The sequence below is a fragment of the Epinephelus moara genome, chromosome 8 (genome assembly GCF_006386435.1).
Source record: "Epinephelus moara isolate mb chromosome 8, YSFRI_EMoa_1.0, whole genome shotgun sequence".
NCBI classification, from domain to species: domain Eukaryota; kingdom Metazoa; phylum Chordata; class Actinopteri; order Perciformes; family Serranidae; genus Epinephelus; species Epinephelus moara.
In genome coordinates, this window is record NC_065513.1 from 37524859 (window position 1) to 37544347 (window position 19489).

Below are 19489 nucleotides of genomic sequence, written 5' to 3' on the forward strand. Positions count from 1 at the left end.
GCGTGGATTTTGTACAACTAACGTCTGTGAGCATGCAAGTTAATTCACTCTTGAATTAGTTTGGGAATACATTTCTCTCACATGCCAAACAAATAAAATAAAACATCTGCACACAAACAATAGAGACCCTTGCTCGGAAGGCATCTCCTTGTATCACTGCAACCAATGCCACCTGTATTTAAAGACATCACAGCTGGTCAAAAGCAACCAAACGATGCATAGGTCAGCAGTGCTCTCCGTGACACACTGCAGAGGAGGTTAATAAGGCTCAGACACAAAAAGCACACACAGGTGGTTCCGATCCAACATAGCCGACAAGAGCACTTAAACACAATGTACATTACTCCATGTTCCCATCCGTACCAAAAGCACATTGTTAAATACGCTTGCTCACACACAGGCCTGCGCTACAACGTCATTCCATTAGGCTCGTGGTTTGCCACCACGTGTAGGGTCGGGGTGGGTCGTGCTCGGTACTCACTCTGAGAGGAGGACAGGGAAGGGCTGGAGGGGGAGTGAGGGGGAGGTGAGGAGGTGGTGTGTGCAGGTGCAGGGGTGGGCCTGGCGCTGGGTACCGGCGCCGGTGCAGCGTCACTCTCGGGTGCAGGGGCCGCCGGCACCCTGCGCACGCTGCTTACCAGGTCTGTGAGCCGAGACACTTAGTGCCGTCCAGGCAGGATGGATGGATGGGTGGGTGGGTGGAGGAATGCAAAAGAACAGATTAGAAAATAAAGGAATGAAGAGCTAAGGAAATCCCTTTGGAAATGTGTATACAAATATTACTACCTCTATTACTACACTTTTTTGTACTACATACTCTGAGCCTTTCATTTGCATGCAGCTATTATTACATTTCAAAGTGTGCTTCAAATATAAAAAACATAATTTAAATTAAACTATACAGGTATAATCATAGAATTATAAAAAAAAAATTGACTATTTTATTTGGTCTAAACTCATTAATTCCTAATGAAGACATTTATCTCGCATAAAATGTATAAAAAGTGGAAATAAATATATAGTTTCATTTTTTATTACTGTTACTCTAACGAGAGTTAACAGTGCATTTGTTGGACTACTTTAAACAGTGGAATAATACACATCTGGTGCTCCAATGACGGTGTACAAAATACACTTCAGTGGACATGTTTATTTAATTAAAGTAAGATGCCACTCAGTGCAACAACATAGCTCACTGTTGGGTTTTTGTACAACAACGTACAAAACGTGAAGTCTCATGACCACTTTTTGTCTTTTCCAGTAGTCGTCTATTGTACGCTCCCTGTTCTCGTTCTTTTCTACTTACTCTGCATGGGGACAACAGGGGTGTGTGGAGGGGAGGGAGCGGAGAAGGCAGTGGGAGGTGGAGTGATGGATCTCCCTTCCCCGTCGGATGTGGGCCCTGAGCCCCTACGCACTGAGCCCAGCAGGTCAGCAAACTTTGCGGCAGCTGAGTTGAGGAGGGAGGAAGGGGGGAACATGGGAGACAGTGAACTTAAACGGAGGGCTGGCCATAGCTTGTGGCTATGGAAAAAAAAAACTTTGTCCTGAAGAGCACTAAGACAGTGGTTGTCAACCTTTCTCCTGTCAAGAATCCCTAAATTGATTCACATTAGTCGCCTGGGTCCAGACTTTAAATCTGCCCACTGCACTACGTTCGAGTCATTTGGCACTGTAACATGAAACAGCGGTTTCTCGGTTAAAATAAAAAACAACCAATGAGCCCTGCGGGAGGACTCACGATCAGCGCCACGGGAGTGACTAACACCGTTGTCAAGCAGTGCGCCGGAACCAATGAGGGGTAATAACGACAATGGTAAGTGCTATGGATGAAATAGAAAGTGCTATCTAGGCTTTTTTAAATCCACGTCTTTTCAAAATCACCCGACATCATGGTTTGCTTTCATTTTGCTCTGAACCATGCTTAAAAGCTGGACAAAACAGGTATGTTGGCAGAGCTATGCATCAGTGTGGGCTTAAGATGATGACAGAGTGGGTCCACTTTCTTTCAGTGCACCTTTGGTATACTTCACAGGCAACCGCAAGGACCGAGAAAACTGTTTACATGGAGTGTAATGTATCAGCCAGCTGCAGCAATCGCATAATTGTCGGCTGACAACACAAACAGCAATACTGGCTAAGGGAGCAAAAGCCATGGTAGCTTTCCAAGTTGACGAATAATTGCCTGCATGCACAGTAATGTTCACCATGCGATTTTATGTAAGCCTGAGTAAGACTGAATGACATTCATCAGTTCTCTGTCTTACCAGTCTACCTTGACTTAATTGTGTTTATATGGACCATGTAGTCGTGGTGATGTATAAGTCACTCCCGTGGCAAATCCGGCACATCTGCAGGCTACAGTAACTGTCAAATGGTGTGCAGACGCCGCCTTTTCAGCGCACCACGCTGGCGTGATAATGGTGCAGACCCATTCAAGCAGATACGTTCGACCCTAGTGATTGATACGGGAAAATCAAACCTCCCTCCGTCACAGAAATCGGTTAGAGTGAACGCAATGTCTGACTGCAGATGGAAGCGGAGTGAAACGAGTTGACAGTTCTGTCTGATATCAGGTAAACACTTTAGGCCTCATGTGTCCATCTAAAAATATTTTGGTTGTTAGATATGATAAGACCAGAACTCTAAACTCAACTGCACAGGGTTCCCACACATTTTTATGCGCAAAATTTCAAAACTTTTCCAAGACTTTTCAACTTTTTCCTGTCCTACATCAGATTCAAACTCAATTCAAATATTTTCAGGAGCCGGTATATGTGAAGGGAGAGACAGAATGTGGGGAGAAAATGTCACATAGCGACACATATTAGAGGAACGTTGTGTCGACAGCTACAGGAAATACATTTGCTGTGACATTACATTACATGAAACGTTATCCACGAAAGACTACTGCAACAATTACATCACACAGAACAACATTCTTTGACTTTCCCAAAACTTGAAATGATCTTTACTATTTCCATGACTCTTCTAGGCCTGGAAAATGTGCGACCATGGGAACCCTGACGACAGTTGAGGAGATAACGGTTGAGAAGTGATACCTATGATCAGAACAGTCACTCCTATGACTCTCACTCACATTGAGTCACTTTTTAGTCAATTAAATTATGAAAATAAACCACTCCTCGTATTTTTGGGGACCCCTTGGAGTTCCCTCAAGGACGCCTGAGGGCCACCGGTTGAGAACCACTGCACTGAGACAAGCATCAACAGCAATGAAGTCTCATTTACTGTGAAATTGTTGTCCTGGATGTGTCCTTAGTGCTCTCCAAGACAAAATCTGACTCACAGACAGTGAAGGGAACATTAAAGACACAAAATTCATGCTTAGAAACGTCTGAAAAACAGCTAAAACACAGACTGTCATGGAGCAGTGTTGCCTTGCTGTTCCACGTACATCCATGAGAAGGAGACAACGAGTTATTCCAAACACACGTGGCGTGGGTGGAACGGGGGGAGGATGGGATAGTAGAGGAGTAGAAATACTACAAAGCATCTCACTGTTTTTCAGAACGGCTTGTTTCTTTGACTGTTTATTTTGTTATTGGGTATTTCAGACTGTCTGATAGTAAGACGTAGGAATGGTGCTGACTAAGAAGACGCTGATGGAGGAATGAAGCACAGTGCAAGTCAGGGCAATGGGGGGATTTAGAGGTGCTAAATGGCAGCAGATGTATGCTTTTAATACATGCAGGGCTGCTGAATGGAATACACACAAGGAAGGGTTTAGTCAAGGTGAATTGCTAGTAGAGCATGTGGATGTGTGTGTGTGTGTGTGTGTGTGTGTTACAGGCTGCATTTGGCGAGCCATGCTGACTTACAGTGCACAGCAGCTGAGGAGCCCTGAGAGCTATCAGGCTGGGAGCTTGTGCTGGACTGCGCCTTAAGCGAGCTGTTGTCTAAGCTCTTCCCTGATAACATGCGCACACACAGAGAATGACAGCAAACACACACATGAATGCAAAGAGAGATGGGCCTCACAAAAAAAAAAAAACAACCTGAAATGTCACAGTGTGGAATGATGGTGTGAGATGACATGAGGTGGAGGCAGATAAATACGAGATGATAAACCCAGTCAACCTTTTCTCGCTCTGAGAAATCACAGCTACTTTTCACTGAGAGTCCTCTGTCGCCAGATCTCATTGAAAAAGAAAAAAAAGGGAGCAGTTTCCTCGTTATCCCAGTTAATGGCTCCATTACAGGCGGATTTACAACAGTAGCTGCTGCTGCATGTGAGGTTTTTTACTGAGACTTTAATGGAAGTCTTGCCAGTGAGCAGAGGATGGATGATGACAACGGTGATGGCCATGATAATGAGAGAGAGCTGGATGTTACTCATTACCGCTTGTCTGTTTAATCAGCTGGCACAGAGGGGAAACGCAACACGTTAACACTCACTGACAAATTGAAGGAAAGAAAGAGTCCCTGCAGGAAAAAATGAATGGCACAAGAGAGAACAGTTTTGTGCCACCAAATTCACAGACCAGCACAAACATTTGCTTCAACAAATGTAAATTTTCCTCCTCTAAGAAACCAGATATGCAGCACGGCCCACACTGTTTGACTGACAGCTGATCCCTCCGAAGTCCAGTGCCGAAACATCCCAGCAATTAGCACTTAATTCCACAGATGTCACAAAAAGAACAACTTCAGGATTAGCAATTTAACAGCAAGCAATCCTACAAATGTTAACTGATGTAATAAATTACCACCTACACAACAAAACTGCAAATTAACGAGTCACAACAAGCGGCCCTCAGAAAACTCTCTGTAACATATTCTCTACTATAAAAGTTTTGAGAGTAACAGAGCAGATATGTGTTCAGATGCTCCGAGAGCCTGCACAGGTGTTGGGTTACAAACCAGCTGTCGAGCACTCGCTGACCTGACAAGATCCTACAAAGGCCGACATGACATGAACTATTCCACTAACCACACACGGCTCCCCTTCCTCCCGCACTCACCTGGCCCTTGTAGTTTTCTCTGGTGCTAAGCGTGCTATCTGCGGGTTCGTATCTTAAGAGTCTTAAAACTGCTGTGTGAGACTAATACTATCCAAGGGTGGCGCTAGCAGAGCGGTGTGTTTTTAACGCCTCTCTGGGCACTCCGTCTCTGTTTCCTGCCACCAGGGCTAAATATAGACGCCTCCCCCTTTAGCCCGGACCCCCCTCCCAAGGTGCCCTTGCCCTCTCCTGCCAGAGGGGTGGGGTGGTAGGGCTCCAATTTGGGACCTTGGAAGGAAAGGATATGTGTAGGGGGAGCATACCTTTCACTGTGTACACAGGGAAAGTACAGTAGAGCCCGGGGCTATAAGGGTGACGCAATGCTCCCTCGGGGTACCCTACTCCCGTAAAGGGTGGATTTAATAATTCATTTTAACCCTCCGGTCCCCCTCGGATGGAAAACGTCCTTTTCAGTCATTTTTCAGTTTTTATTTTTTGATATCTTTGGCTGTGTTCATGCATATAGCATGACATTTGGTCAGAAACCTTATTTTTGGTGATATTTTGAAATTTTAAAGCTGCTCCTAAATCAGGCCTAAAATACACAAATGGCAACCTTTTACGACAACTCGCCCCCTCGGACGAAAACCGTCCCGATTGAAACCCATTAAAACGACATTTTTTGATTCCCTTCAGTTTACATAAAAAATGTGATTTTTTTCTATCTCTGGCAGTCAGGTTGGTTAGAGAGACCCAAGAATGGTAAAACAATAACAACAACAAAAACAGATGGGGCCAATTTCCATTTTTGGGGCCCTGCTGTCTTTTGATTACAATTCCTGGTTTGGCACTTGAAGCACTATAGGCCCCTAACAGGGAGGGCAAATGCAGAGTAGATCAAAAATGGTCTTGCTGTGCTCATAAGGATGTGACAGTGTGGTCTGTATAAAAATATTGCAATATTAGTTTGCGTGTGTGTGTGTGTACATGGACTCAAAATACACAATGTCAAGTTAGGGGATCAAAATGGAAGTTTTTACTAAAATCCAGCTGAATCATACATTTTCTCCTGCTTCCCCAGCAGAGCAAACACACTAAATAATAAGCAGTAAGTAAGTTGCCTGAATTTTTCTCCTATTTTTTAAAAAAGTAGAAAAAAATATTAATATTTAATATTTTTATGGTTGTTTTTCAACAAGGACAAAAAACGTCCCGAAGGGGAAAGGTGTCAGTGTTTACTGAAAAATTGAAACTGCACAAAAAATAATAATGCATCAAAATTGGTGTTGTTATTAATCATTCACATATCCCAGACTGTGATAACATGAAAAAAAAATCCATCCAACATTTATTAAATAGAAAGTAATTCATAATTCATGTTTTTTTCATAAAAGTAACAGTGACTTCATGTAAAGAAAATGGCATATAAAGGGTTAAAAATCCTCAAAATGAATGAATATTTGATATGTATAATCTGAGTAGGATTTGGTTAAAAGATTTAAGCCAAAAAAAAGTGGAAAAAAATATTAATATTTAATATTTTTATGGCTGTTTTTCAACAAGGACGAAAAACTTCCCGAAGGGGACAGGTACAATTTTTTATAAGGGGGACCGGAGGGTTAAACAAGTAGCGGTGTAAACTTTTATGAATCAGATGTTTTACGATATTCCCATCCAGGAGGCATGTTAGGTGAATGGGATTACATTTTTACTGGACAGTGTGCAGATACATAGACGACACACTGCTCCTCTATGAATGACTTCAGAATAGTGTTGCAGTGCTGCACATAGAGATGGGCACAAGTAATGTCTTTCAAGATCAAGTGATCACATAAATTACCTGAGAAGGGATCGATTCCTCGTGTAAACATATCTTTTTCTAGAACACATCTCAAAGAGGATGGCAGCAGCAATAACAATGCACAGCACTATGTCTGATTCATAATGCCCTTTTCAGTCTTAACAGTCACAACTAACAAAACCTTGTAACAAAAAAGCATGAAATAATAGGCCTAATATTAACACAAAGACGTCATCTCAACAAAAAACAGGCATCACACCACAGTGGTGTTAGCATCAGATGAGAGACAGAACACTGTGCACCCCGCAGCTTCACCACCAGGTGAGGGAGACCCAGTGTGCCTCTGACAGCTTGACAGCGGTTGTGACACTTAATAGTTTGTCATGTTTAAAAGCTCCAGCAGTCACTCAATACAGTGATCTGTGTCTTGTTTTCTGTGCGTACCTACATGACGGCTCTGCCATGGTTGCTAGAGGATTTGTGACATAGCAGCAAAGCCTCTGTAGGGAGGAAGAGGAGGACATGGAACTGCACATTCTGTTCTGTATGCCCGGCACCGAAATGATACATTCATGACCCGATTTACGCGTTGTACTCAGCTTAGATGTGGAGAACAGGGGTGTTTGAGTGTGAGGCGCACAAACACACACACACACGAAATCACACTTTACGCAAACATAGATTCAGTCACACACACACACGCAGCGGACACAAAAGCACTTTGTGAAGTTATGTGCTGATTTGTGTGACATGTGCACTACTGAGACGGTCATTTTACAATCCCAGCCACAAGCAACACTACTCTGCAAGCTGACACCTCGAACAGGCATGTTGTTATTCCAGAGGTGTGTGTTTCTCAGTATTAAGATTTCAGCCAAATGGCAACACTTTTGAGAAAGCCAGACCTCAACGGCATTACAAGGCCTCTTAGATTTCACAGCCACCCCCAAAAAACCTCACACACACACACACACACACACACACACACACACACACAAAAAAAACCAGCAGAAGGAAGCAATACAGCCAGGCTCCATGAGGGGTCAGTAAGAGGTCAGCTATCAGCCGGTTGACTGCTTCATGACTAACTTTACTGTAAGTCTCTTCTACACAATCCATACCACACATGTGTACGTATAACTTTTATTTTCAAACTAAGAGTAAAACTCAATTAAAACATCTCTGTTTTTGGGTTCACATGGTGACTGAATAAAAAAGAAGCCATTTTTTGTTCCATTTCACACCTAAAAGCTTTTACAAATGGCCAAGAATCACCATGACACAAAAGTTCACCCTGTCAAAAAATAAACCACATCTCAGAGACAGAGCAAAAAACCTCTAATAAGCCAAAACGAAGACAACGCCAGTCACAAGAGAGAGAGAGAGAGAGTTTTAACAGTTGGCATCAAAATGCATCAGCACCCTGAGGCTCTTCAAACTGCCGTCTAGTAAACAAGAAGCTCATGCAAAGCAGAGCGCCAGTTGTAAGAAGACTTGTTGTGCTCTCTGTGTTGTCAGAACATTTAATGGTAATCATTAACCATAAAAAAATGTCCAATTTCATAAATACAAGCTCACTCAGGTACAAGAATTATGTCACTGACAACTTGTGAGGAGAATCTAAGAATCCTTTTCCACATGTGTAACTTCAGAGTAGGAGCAGAACTTGTTGCAATCCACCATCACAAAACTTGAAAACTTAACAAGCTCTACTGAAAAAAGGGCTGCACAATTATGGCTAAAATAATAACCATGATGAGTTTGATTAACATTGACAGTGTTTATTGGACCCATATATTTGGCCGAATGGAATGTGACTGCATTGGTTATTTCCATCTTTCTTTTAAACCTGGATGGATATGTATCCACCAACCTGTATGACTGGACCATGTGGGAATTTAATGTGAAAGGACAGACACAGGAAGTGGCCACGCTCAGCAGTTAATTTCCAGGGCTGGTACCTGCGGTTATTCCACAGGCTAGTTAATAACATGTCGGGCAGGAAATCCAAAGTGTGGGATCATTTTGAGAAGGTGAAGGACGAACCCAAGGTGATATGTAAACTCATCTTCATTGGTCGACTACAAACATGACGTATCATATGAACACGGAAGTTAGCTACATGCCCATTAGCCCACAGCGTCATTAACAGGCGGCTCGCTCAGTGTGTGACGTGCACTTGTAGATAAAATATAGGCCTATATTAATGAAGGTTCATTAGTACGGTTTTGTATTTCTCTGTAATGTAGCACAGTGTTAACAATGTTACTGATACTATTCTTTCTCACACCTTCAACTCAAACCACCAAAATATATAATTTAATCATTAATTAACATCGTAAACATGCGGGCGACTAGTCGACTAATGGCCCTAAATGACGACTGTTGGTCGACGATACAAATTCTTAGTCGGGGGCAGGCCTAACCACTGTATTTTTTAGATTTATTATTAGGCTGGGGATGTAGCGCGGTAATGTTAACAATGTTATTCTTCTCGGACTTCATGTATTCATCATACTGCAAATTGTGGTGTTTTTTTTCCAGGTGGTTTAACAAGTTGTGCTTCTTTGTGTTGCAGACACGTCTCACGCACTCTTTGGATGTGATTTGTTCTCTCCTAAATCCGAAATACTTCCAGACAATGGATGATGATAGATAATGAACAGATGATTTTCATTATGTCCGTCTGCAGTTGCAACAGTCATGACAGCTTTTTTTAGGAATAGCTTGATGTGTTATGCAGCAGTTTTTTATGATCCCAGCATGCATTTTAAGCGTCAATATTGCAGTCACTCATGGTTAATATTCGATTAATTGTGCAGCCCTACTGAAAGGCAGTCGACCAAATCTCCTCTACTTTCTGGGCGTGCTATCTGCTGAATGTCATACACTTGTTTTTAATGTTTCTAGTGTTCCAAAAAATGACTTGTCCTCCTCATGTGATCTTTATAATCACGAGAGGCACATCGTGGTGGAATTCTGCCGTTACCCACGTTCTTTGTAGACTGGCTGCAGCAACAAACAATTACATCAGTACAGTGGAAATGTCAAGGGATGCTGCAAAATTTGCTCACAGAAGCATTCTGACCTTTCACTTGCAGCAAACAGTTCAATACATGACTTTTCTGAGCTTCGGAATTTGTCGTGTTGTTATTTCTTGTGTCTCTGCGGTCTTACCTTTCACGTCTTCATCCTCCACGGTGGTGTTGCTGCTGTCTGATGATTCCTGGAGATCAGAGACAGACAGTGAGTTTGGGTTCAGCGCACACATATGTGCTAAATACACATGAAGACACACATCACGACACTTGTTGTACACAGTCAGATCACAGGCCAGTAGGGGGCGTTTTCCTGTGTTGTTATGTCAAGTCCTCACAAAACCAAAAGTGGTTACAGAGCACCAAATATGTCCAATTAATGTGACTACAGTCATGAACAGATGTCAAACAAGGACAGAATCACAGTCTTGTTAAAGTGTTAATGTGTCACCACCATCCAGCCTCTGCGAATATAAAGTCAAACCATGCAGCAAACCATCAGCCCAGAAGCCCAGTAATCCACAGCAGTCATTCTATATTTGACTTTTTTTACCCTTGACCTGAAACCTCTTTTGTCTTCTTCTACTCCAGGCAGCTTCATTCTCTGTGTGTGTGCATCACATTCACACCATGTGGACATGTGACGTCTTTCCTCCGCAGGGTGCTCTCGTCTCTTGCTGAAACTGACAGAAACTCAATGGGATGTGCTCCATCCATCTATTCCAACAGTGGGGGCAGGTGGAGGGGATTCTCACAGGGCAATAAGTTGTCATCTTAAGCACGGCTTCAGATCGTGTGATCTATCCATCTACCTCTCTGTCTGCCTGGCTGTGTCTCTCATCTCGGGCTTTCGCCAGAGGAGAAGTTAGCTTCAGATTTCCAATTAGCAGATTAAATGGGCCTAAATTCCCCTGCATGTAGAGGAGAGTTGAGAGACTCGGTGACCTCATTAGAAGTACACGCGTGCACGAACAGCATCGCGAGCACAAAGCACAAAAGTGGTTTCATAGCCTTCTAAAGAGCAGCTGGTGACCTGAGGAGAGGAAGAACAAGGGAAGAGAAAAACTGTACGTGTGTATATGTGTGTATATGTGTGTGTGTGTGTGTGTGTGTGTGTGTGTGTGTGTGAGGGAGAGAACTGTGGCATCCTCACATATTAGAAATATCATTATAAGTGTGATCGCACCTACAGTTTGTTTTCTTTGGTCTGAATCATAGAGAGAAGTTTTCTTTCTGACATTTAGCATTTTATTCATTTCATTGCATCGAGGGCTTGTAAATGTTACCTACCAAAATACGATACTTATTTGTGCATGTTGCTGTAATTAACCCTCACTGTTGTTCAGTCTATATTTGTTTCTCAGTCCATAAACTAAAGTATTTCACCCATTTAATCATGACTCGAGGCTTCCCCTCTGTTTGTTCTGCAATGCCAGGATGTCCACGCATCAGAGAGGCAGCTTTACTGTTTTATAAAACCTCATGTTTTGGGTCCTTTCCTGTACAAAGGTGTCAATATGGGCGCACGCAGGTCAAAATTCATCATTCTCTCATGACCAGATGGACCAAACAAGGCAAGCAAGTGTTCTAGATGTTAAATGTTTAGAGTTTCAGGGGATAAATTAAATTAAATATCATTGACTGGGTTTTATTAGTTTATAATCACCTGAAACTACAATTGCTGTGTTGTCTTTACCTGAGAATGACCTGTTTATATCTACATACGTAGCGGGTCCTCCAACACAGAGTCTGCCATGTTGTTTCTACAGTAGCCCAGAACGGACAAATCAAACGCTAGCTCTAGATAGGTTTATTCATAGTTTTCCTACACGCTAGGCACACGGGAGAAGTTTCAGAAATATGCATACACATTCTTTTCGTCAGTTCTATAAAGCTGCATGATTACGTTCTATAACTCTCGTCGCTGTGAAACAGGGCGTACATGCATGAGCCTAATTTTCACACTAGCACAGTTCAATATTAATGGATGTAGAAATGGTCTTCAACATCTGTTTGCACATCAATTGTTGTACCATCTACTGACAATTAGACCTGTCAGTGACAAATGATGGCAAAGAAAGTGGTTTTTCACTAACGCTGTCACATCTGTGAGGTTCTCAAATGCTGCAAGAGTGGCTATCATAACGCATCGCTGTGGACATTTGTAGCGTCCCCTTCACAAATTCATCACATTTCCTCAAACCATCGTCACGGTAAAATCTTGGTCATCATTATTGTTAAATATCAGAGGGAAGATCAATGATTCATTCATAGCGCATAAATGATTTAAAATGAAGTTCTTTAAAGTGTCTTCGTGGACATTTTACAGAGCGATGTGCAGCCTGAAATAACAACATAAAAACAATGTTACCTGTCTCTCAACTTACATTCAGTCTCTTCCTTATCACATCACCAGTAGCTGTCTCAGCTAAAACTGAGTGTACGTGTGTGAGGGGTGCACGTTCTCCCTTTATAAACACCATTTTACCTGTGGAAGAAGGTGTGTGTGCATGTTTCTTGTGACATCTGGCCGCTGGTGTGAAAACACAAAACTGCAATGAAGCAGAATTCTTCCGTGATACTTTCAGTGCCTTCCTGTGTTGCCTCCCTTCAAACTTCCCAAGACCTACTGTTGTTCACAATGCAAAGCCAAGCACTTCCCTCTGAGGTCTGACCCAAAATCTACTGGAAAGGTCACTCTGTTGTGATGCAAAACTGGGATGTGGCTTCAGGAAAAAAAAGTTACGTTACTGTTCCCCTTCAGCTGTGCGCATCACAACTCAGCAAAAACAACTTCAGCAAACACAGTGGCACACACACACGCACAGACACGGATAATAAATGCTTGGTCATACCTGATGAAGGGATCTGACTGCAAAGTCATGCAGGTTCATGCACATCCTCTAAACACCTACAGACCCACACACATTCACACTAACTGTAGCAACAACATTTAGGAGGCTGCGTGATAGGGTACAAACCAAAGATCAATAACGACAACGATACAGAAATTAGGGATGCACCGATACCGATGTTCAAAATAACTACAGCCAATAGCTGATACCAATACTGAGGGTTTTTTGTTGCTGCTGCTCTTGTTTATTTTGTTTTTGTTGTTATTTATTCCCCCTTTTGTGCCAGGGAAATAAAGACATATCCATGGCAAAAAAATTACTAAACTGAACAATTACCTTTGAATAAGCACAAACTCAATCAAAAAATAACCTTCTCTCACATGAAAAAACATCTTTTTTCATGATATGTAAACTCATCTTCATTGGTCGACTACAAACATGACGTATCATCTGAAACATGGAAGTAGCTACATGCCCATTAGCCCACAGCGTCATTAACAGGCGGCTCGCTCAGTGTGTGACGTGCACTTGTAGATAAAATATAGGCCTATATTAATGAAGGTTCATTAGTACGGTTTTGTATTTCTCTGTAATGTAGCACAGTGTTAACAATGTTACTGATACTATTCTTTCTCACACCTTCAACTCAAACCACCAAAATATATCATTTAATAATTAAAGTAATATCGTAAACATGCGGGACACTAGTCGACTAATGGTCCTAAATGATGACTATTGGTCGACGAGGATAGCTCTTAGTCGGGGGCAGCCCTACTTTTTACTAAACATTTCATTATTCCCTCTTTAAAGATTATTTTTTATTGGCTTTTTTGCCTTTATTGACAGGACAGAAGGTGAAATGGGGAGACAGAGAGAGAGTGGGGACTGACATGCAGCAAGGGGCCGTGAGCCGGATTCAAGCCCGCGGCCGCTGCAGCGAGGCAATGCCTCTGTACATGGGGCGCTGGCCGACGCCCCCATTATTCCCTGTTATATTGCTGTGAAAACATCAGCAAATTCCTCCTTCAAGCAACTTATTTATTGAAATTTCTCGTCAAAGCTTCATTTTAGCGGATTACATTTAACAACATCAAGCGAACGTTATAATTTATCTTCGCTCAATACTCCTTTTTACTAGCCTGGAAATCCAGACTTAAATCTATAAAGATTTTGAGTCTGGCCCTCACTGATACACCCTTCCAACCCAAGGGGCACTAACTGAGGCATTTCAAATGTCGCCACACGCAATTGGATAGCACGATAGCCAATCAGAGCAAAAAACAAGGTGACGTATTCATTGCACTAAGCCCCATTGGTTTGCCAACCAGTGGGGCTAACTGATATATTATGCTTTTGCCATATCCCGTCGGCAAAACAGCAAAAACGTCCTTCCTGGAAGTGAAGGCTTCTAGGGCAGTCTTCTGTTCCTCTCTCAAGGAAAAAGATAAGTGTAGTTGGCTTAGTGTTTCTTCCAAAGCTAAATTGAATGGACGCGGTCCTTTGGCAGCTGCCATCTTGACTGTTTACTTTTCGACTCCTACGGCACAGCGCTGTCGTCATCATGTTACGCATCTGGATTTCCAGGTTACCTTTTTACCGAAGACAGCTTAAACACATCATAATTTAACCCGATGCAACCTTCATTGGCTGTTAGTTACAGTTAACGTTAACAATCTCTCCTCTTGACGTTTTAAACACAGAGTTGTAGTTCACAATGGAGCATTATCAGAGACACAAAAGGATGCATCCCCTGATGTGTCCATAGTGAGTTGTTCCTTTTGTCCCAGAGGTGTCCCTCTCTCCGTCTCTGTTCATCCCAACAATGTTTTCTTAGGCTGTACGTTTTCGAGCCCTTCTTTTTAGCCTGCACAAAATTGACGTGATACAACAGGAAAGCATCTGCCACAGTGAATGTCATCTTATTTTACATGGGCCGATGGCGATGTACAGCCAATAAATCGGTGCATCCCTAACAAAAAATATGTCTTTTAGCTACATCGGAGCTTTCTGACAACTCCATTTTATAATTCTATAACCTAGATTCCACAGTGTGGTAAAAGGTCCTGTTTTTGCATGAATCTAAGCATAAAATCATTAGCAACACTGCTCATTATGCTGCACAATGCTCTGCTTGAACAAAGGCAAGACGGGGAAAAGAAATGCACCTGGATGATACTGAGTGTTGTTAGATTTTTAAGGGAAAGTTCTCTCAACGTTTGCTATCCCAATAACCACTTGTTCCATTCATAATATAAAGTAATCTATCTGAGGAGTGTAATCTAACACACACACACAGACATATGCACAAACCCATTAGTAAACCAATGCCATGGTGCGCTCACACAAATGCACGATGAGAAGAAGGATCAAAGGGCAGGAGAAGAAGAGGAAGAGGAGGAGAATGACAGAGAGGATAAAGAGTAGGTAAGGACCGGGGGATGATGTATGTATACCTTCGTCCCGTCCACTGGATTATGGATGACAGTTGTCTGAGGTTCCTGGAGGAGGAAGAAGAGGAGGAGGAGGAGGAGGGAAGATGGAGGACCGTGGAATAAACGAGAAAGAGGAAAGAGAGGGGAAGAGAGCGGGAGGGAAAGAAAGAGAAGAGGCTGTGACATAAAAGTTGATAGGAATGGATTAAGTGTAAAAAGAAGGAGAGGAGAGTGATATGAATGTTGGATGAAGAGAAAGTGCTTGTTAACGCTGACAAAGGAAAGAGAGAAGAATCCTTCAAACAGAGAGAAGGAGTGGGTGGATGAGCTGAAAAATGTAATTGAGAGTCAGAGACAGTACTGAAACGCAGGGTGAAGTGTCTGCCATGAGCACATCAGTACTCGCACGCATTCTCGCTCTCACACACACAGTCTGTACACAGCCTGAGGAAAGGGGCAGCATTAAGTTGCTCTCAAAACTGTGACATTTTTAAACCTTAGCTTATCCAGGCTTTTGCCGAACATGGCTGCTCTTTATTTCCGCACTGCCCTGCTGTGCATGCATAATCCTTAAGTTGCCTCCAATGCCCTACATGATGCAAATATGTGCAGAATCAAGAGAATTGTACACCAGAACAGCCAGCTCATACAATATAAATGAGCTCTGACATAGATAAACACCAGCCTCAACATCTTACAAGGCACCGGCACACCCGGCAAAAAGATGGCCCACAAGATGAAAACGGGTCATTCTGTTCCCTCACACTTGTCTCAAAAGAAAAGGCGAGCACTCCCGGGCACATCCTGGCATCATTTCGGGATTTCTTTCTAAAAGAAATACTGTCTGAAATTGCCGGGTCTTTTGTTGGTCAGGATCGTGTGCATGGAATTGGCTCAGTCGCTCCACGAGATTAGCCGTATAACTTTTCTCGTTGTTATCACTTCTGCTACCAACACCCCTCTTAACCTTCTTGCTGCTAAAACTAAGCTGGAACTTCCACTCATAGCACAGCATAGTCTCCTTTCTTCTTTTCATGTTGTAGTTTCTGTAATCAAATGATTTTTTGTCATTTCCGCGACGACTTTGTTACATTTTTAGCACAATGAGTGGCTCCTTTCAAACAGTGCTGCTTGAACTTTGCGGCTCACAAAGCCCAAAGTGTTGCCGTCTTGTCACTTCATACAGCCGGCACTGATTGCTGATGATTCAGAACAGAGACGGATATATTTTCTCCCCTTTTCTGCAGCTCTCCACAGTCTGCCAAAAACTGTCATTTGATGTACAGTAAATCAGAACCCAGCGCCGCCACCCATGTTATTTGCAGCTCTTTTCTCCCCCTACCAGGAAATGACACCTCTGTGATGACCAATCATCAGCTTTCTCCCTGGTGATGATGGCGGTGTTGTCAGGGCAACCATCACCCAGGGCAACAGGCACCGGTGGCAACTTGGGAGAAGATGATGAGTGAGAATAAAGTACCTGGGGTTTGCAGATTAGAAGGAGGGGGTGAGGGCTGATGGTGTCATATCATCGACGCTGACTTTACATTAACACTGAGGCTCATGCAGGGATGTTCCAGTGGTGCAGATGAGTCAAATGATTTCATTTAGAGGGCCTTTTGTTAAACGTAAATAGAGTCAAGCCACATGTATATATTCAAGTACTTGTGCACATGTCATGTAGGAATCTCAGCAGCCCACCACACTGCTTCCAGGTTGGAAAATTAAGGTCACGTAAGTGTGTCTCTCCATGACCTGGCAGCTCTGTGATGAAGGAGTTAATGTACCAAATGGCTAAACAGTAACTAGCTCAAGTCCCTAGCAACAGCATGGAGATCACAGCCGCCCTCCCACTCCCTATTCCCTTCAAGGATCAGGGGAAAAAAAGCCTCTTGTGATCTATGGTTGTGCTTCTGCTCCGTGCACACTTCCTATCAAGTGCTTCTTACAATGTGTCTGCACATGTGCAAAGAGGACTGGGGTGTACGCTAACATCACATGCATGCACACACTCACAAAAGGACAACTGTCATTTTGCCTTCTCTGCGAAAGGACTGAGAGCAGGTGGCTAGCCCTAATCACTGCACCACGCCGAGGCCAGGCTACTGCTAGTGATACAGCAACTGGTATTCCCCAACATACCAGGGTAACCACTGGGTTACATCAGTTAGTGACCCACTGACCAATAACCTAGAGTCTGTAACATATTATCATTACATGCTCAGATGGAGCTTTGTAAAGCCACTGTATGAAAGCTATATTTAGTATGCAGGAAACAAACTTGCCTGAGTCCTTAGCTGTGTTACATGTCGAAGTAAGTGAGATCATTAGTGAGGCATCTAGGATTCGGTTGCCAGTGATTTATAATTAAGCGCGGCCTGGGTGTATAAATGGCATGATATAATGCTGCTATTTTGGCTAAATAATGCGCAGAGGAAAATAGTGTCGGAAACATTATGCTCGTACACCCTTTCAAATGTAGCTCACTGCTGGAGTACGACTGAAATGAGTCAGTTTTATGAAGATTTATCTTCTTCTACAAATGTGCTTACAGAACAGCTTCCAATGAAACCAATATATGAATCAGGACATCGTTTATCTGCTTTAACATCTTACAAAAAGGGCTAAACGATATGTTATCGATACTTATTTTGTTTGTTTAAACTGAAATGATCTCGAAATCTTTATGTAACAGTATTTACATATATAGTTTTTTTTATCATTCTCAGACAAGTACATTTAAACTTTGTTGTAGTTTTCTGATTCTGAATTGCTCTCATCAAATGTCAGTCTCTAGCAGCCCTGTGCTACAGAAACTGGCAGAGTTTGACCAGCTTACAGATACATTAACAAAATGTCAAAACGTCAAGCATCTGGAATAGATTCAAAAATTGCGAAGATGACCCTGAAAAGTCAAACGCAAGATACGCCAAACGAAACAGGTGTGTCACAAATCCACAACGAGCTCGGCAAACCTGGAAAACTGTAAGTAACAGCTCAGCCATCTTGCAAAGTATTCTTTTTAATAGATATTATGGCTTATGTGACCAACAAAGTGGCTAAATGTCACTTTATTTTAGGTGCTTTAACTGATCCTTGTCTCTCATTAATCGCAAATATTTCTTACTAAAGCTTTGATGGTCAAAAACTTGAACTAATACTGTATGACAGTACTGTCAAATCAGATATTCAACCCAAGGCTGCACAGATGAAACAACAGCAGGGTTTCCCACACATTCATTCATTATTGGCCGCCAGCCACGATCAAAACATCTGCCGACACAAATAGATTTTCTGTTTTTGGACTGCTGGACTGTTCATTAGGAGCGCCGGTGAAATATATATTCTGTTTGGTTATTTATTGTACAACACAGAGCGCACTCTTGGCATAAACGTAGCAGCAGAGTGTCAGGAACATTGGAAGTGAAACTTAACATTTCATTCTACCAGGTCTGAACTGGGTCTAACTGATGTGATCGGCTCTGAACGGATCAACAGATCAGTTATCCACCCCAAACTCATGGAGAGCCTAGCCTCTGCTGCCTTCAAGGACCTGCAGAAAAGTCTGAATTTAGAGAAGGGACACTTGAATTTAAAAGAAAAAAAAAAGAACGTTTTTAAGTGTATCATATGTTATAAAATTAAACTACAAAATCAACTGGTCCTCAACGTGCTGTTGCAGCAACAAACCCACCACATGACTGAAGGCAGAGACACAAAGTAAAACAATTGTCACATTTTTTTGTGCATTAAACTTTTTGTTATTATTTGTCATGATACTGAGTATCATTTTTTGTTTCAAATTTTGGTATTGTGACAACATCCTACTATTAAATGGAGAAACCTCTGTCCCTCCGTCCGTCTGTCATCGTCCGTTTTCCTCCTCACTGCTTTGACCTGTTTCTCTGAACTTGCACATAGGCTTTCATCTTGGTCATGTGCAGACAGCCACGATGCCGTTTTTGCATTTTTCCCACATTTCCACTGTTTATATTCGCGTTTTTGTCCACTACCCATTCATACTGTGAGCACCATTAGCAGCACGAGCTGCGCATGCGTGGAGACCACTTGGAAAACACCTGCGCTCGGACCACACTTGCTGAAGACTAAGGTAATTATTTTATTGAACGAACGCGCGTCTGTGTCTGTGTGCGCGAGCCAGCCGTTACGTATTTTCACTTTACTGACATTAGCCTATTAACATTACAAACTAAACATTGCGCTGTGCACTTTGCACTGTTTCTTTCATTCTTTTTCCATGTTGCGTGTGTATGTGTGTGCCCACGCACAGCCCCGCATACGTACGTGCCTCCGTGCCGTCAGCCAAAACTATGCTCCATGTATTTTTCCATAAACCATGTTTCTAAATACAGTGTGCATTGTTTGTCTTACATTAATA

At 42.5% G+C, this 19489-nt stretch overlaps 1 protein-coding gene across 25 annotated transcripts in view; it reads right to left on the reverse strand.

Annotated features, from left to right (window-relative positions):
• The window catches only part of LOC126394778 (calcium/calmodulin-dependent protein kinase type II subunit beta), a 125687-nt gene that overhangs the window by 10027 nt on the left and 96171 nt on the right, over positions 1-19489 (reverse strand). For 5 of the 25 annotated variants that reach the window (XM_050051850.1, XM_050051827.1, XM_050051832.1 and 2 more), the window contains 5 exons: positions 15112-15156; positions 9943-9991; positions 3843-3932; positions 1307-1450; positions 482-658 (listed from right to left, as the gene is read on the reverse strand). In XM_050051850.1, coding sequence (XP_049907807.1) covers positions 482-658; positions 1307-1450; positions 3843-3932; positions 9943-9991; positions 15112-15156 — 505 coding nt within the window. The remainder of the gene's footprint in view (positions 1-481; positions 659-1306; positions 1451-3842; positions 3933-9942; positions 9992-15111; positions 15157-19489) is intronic. The other 20 variants (XM_050051847.1, XM_050051843.1, XM_050051845.1 and 17 more) reach the window with 6 other exon arrangements.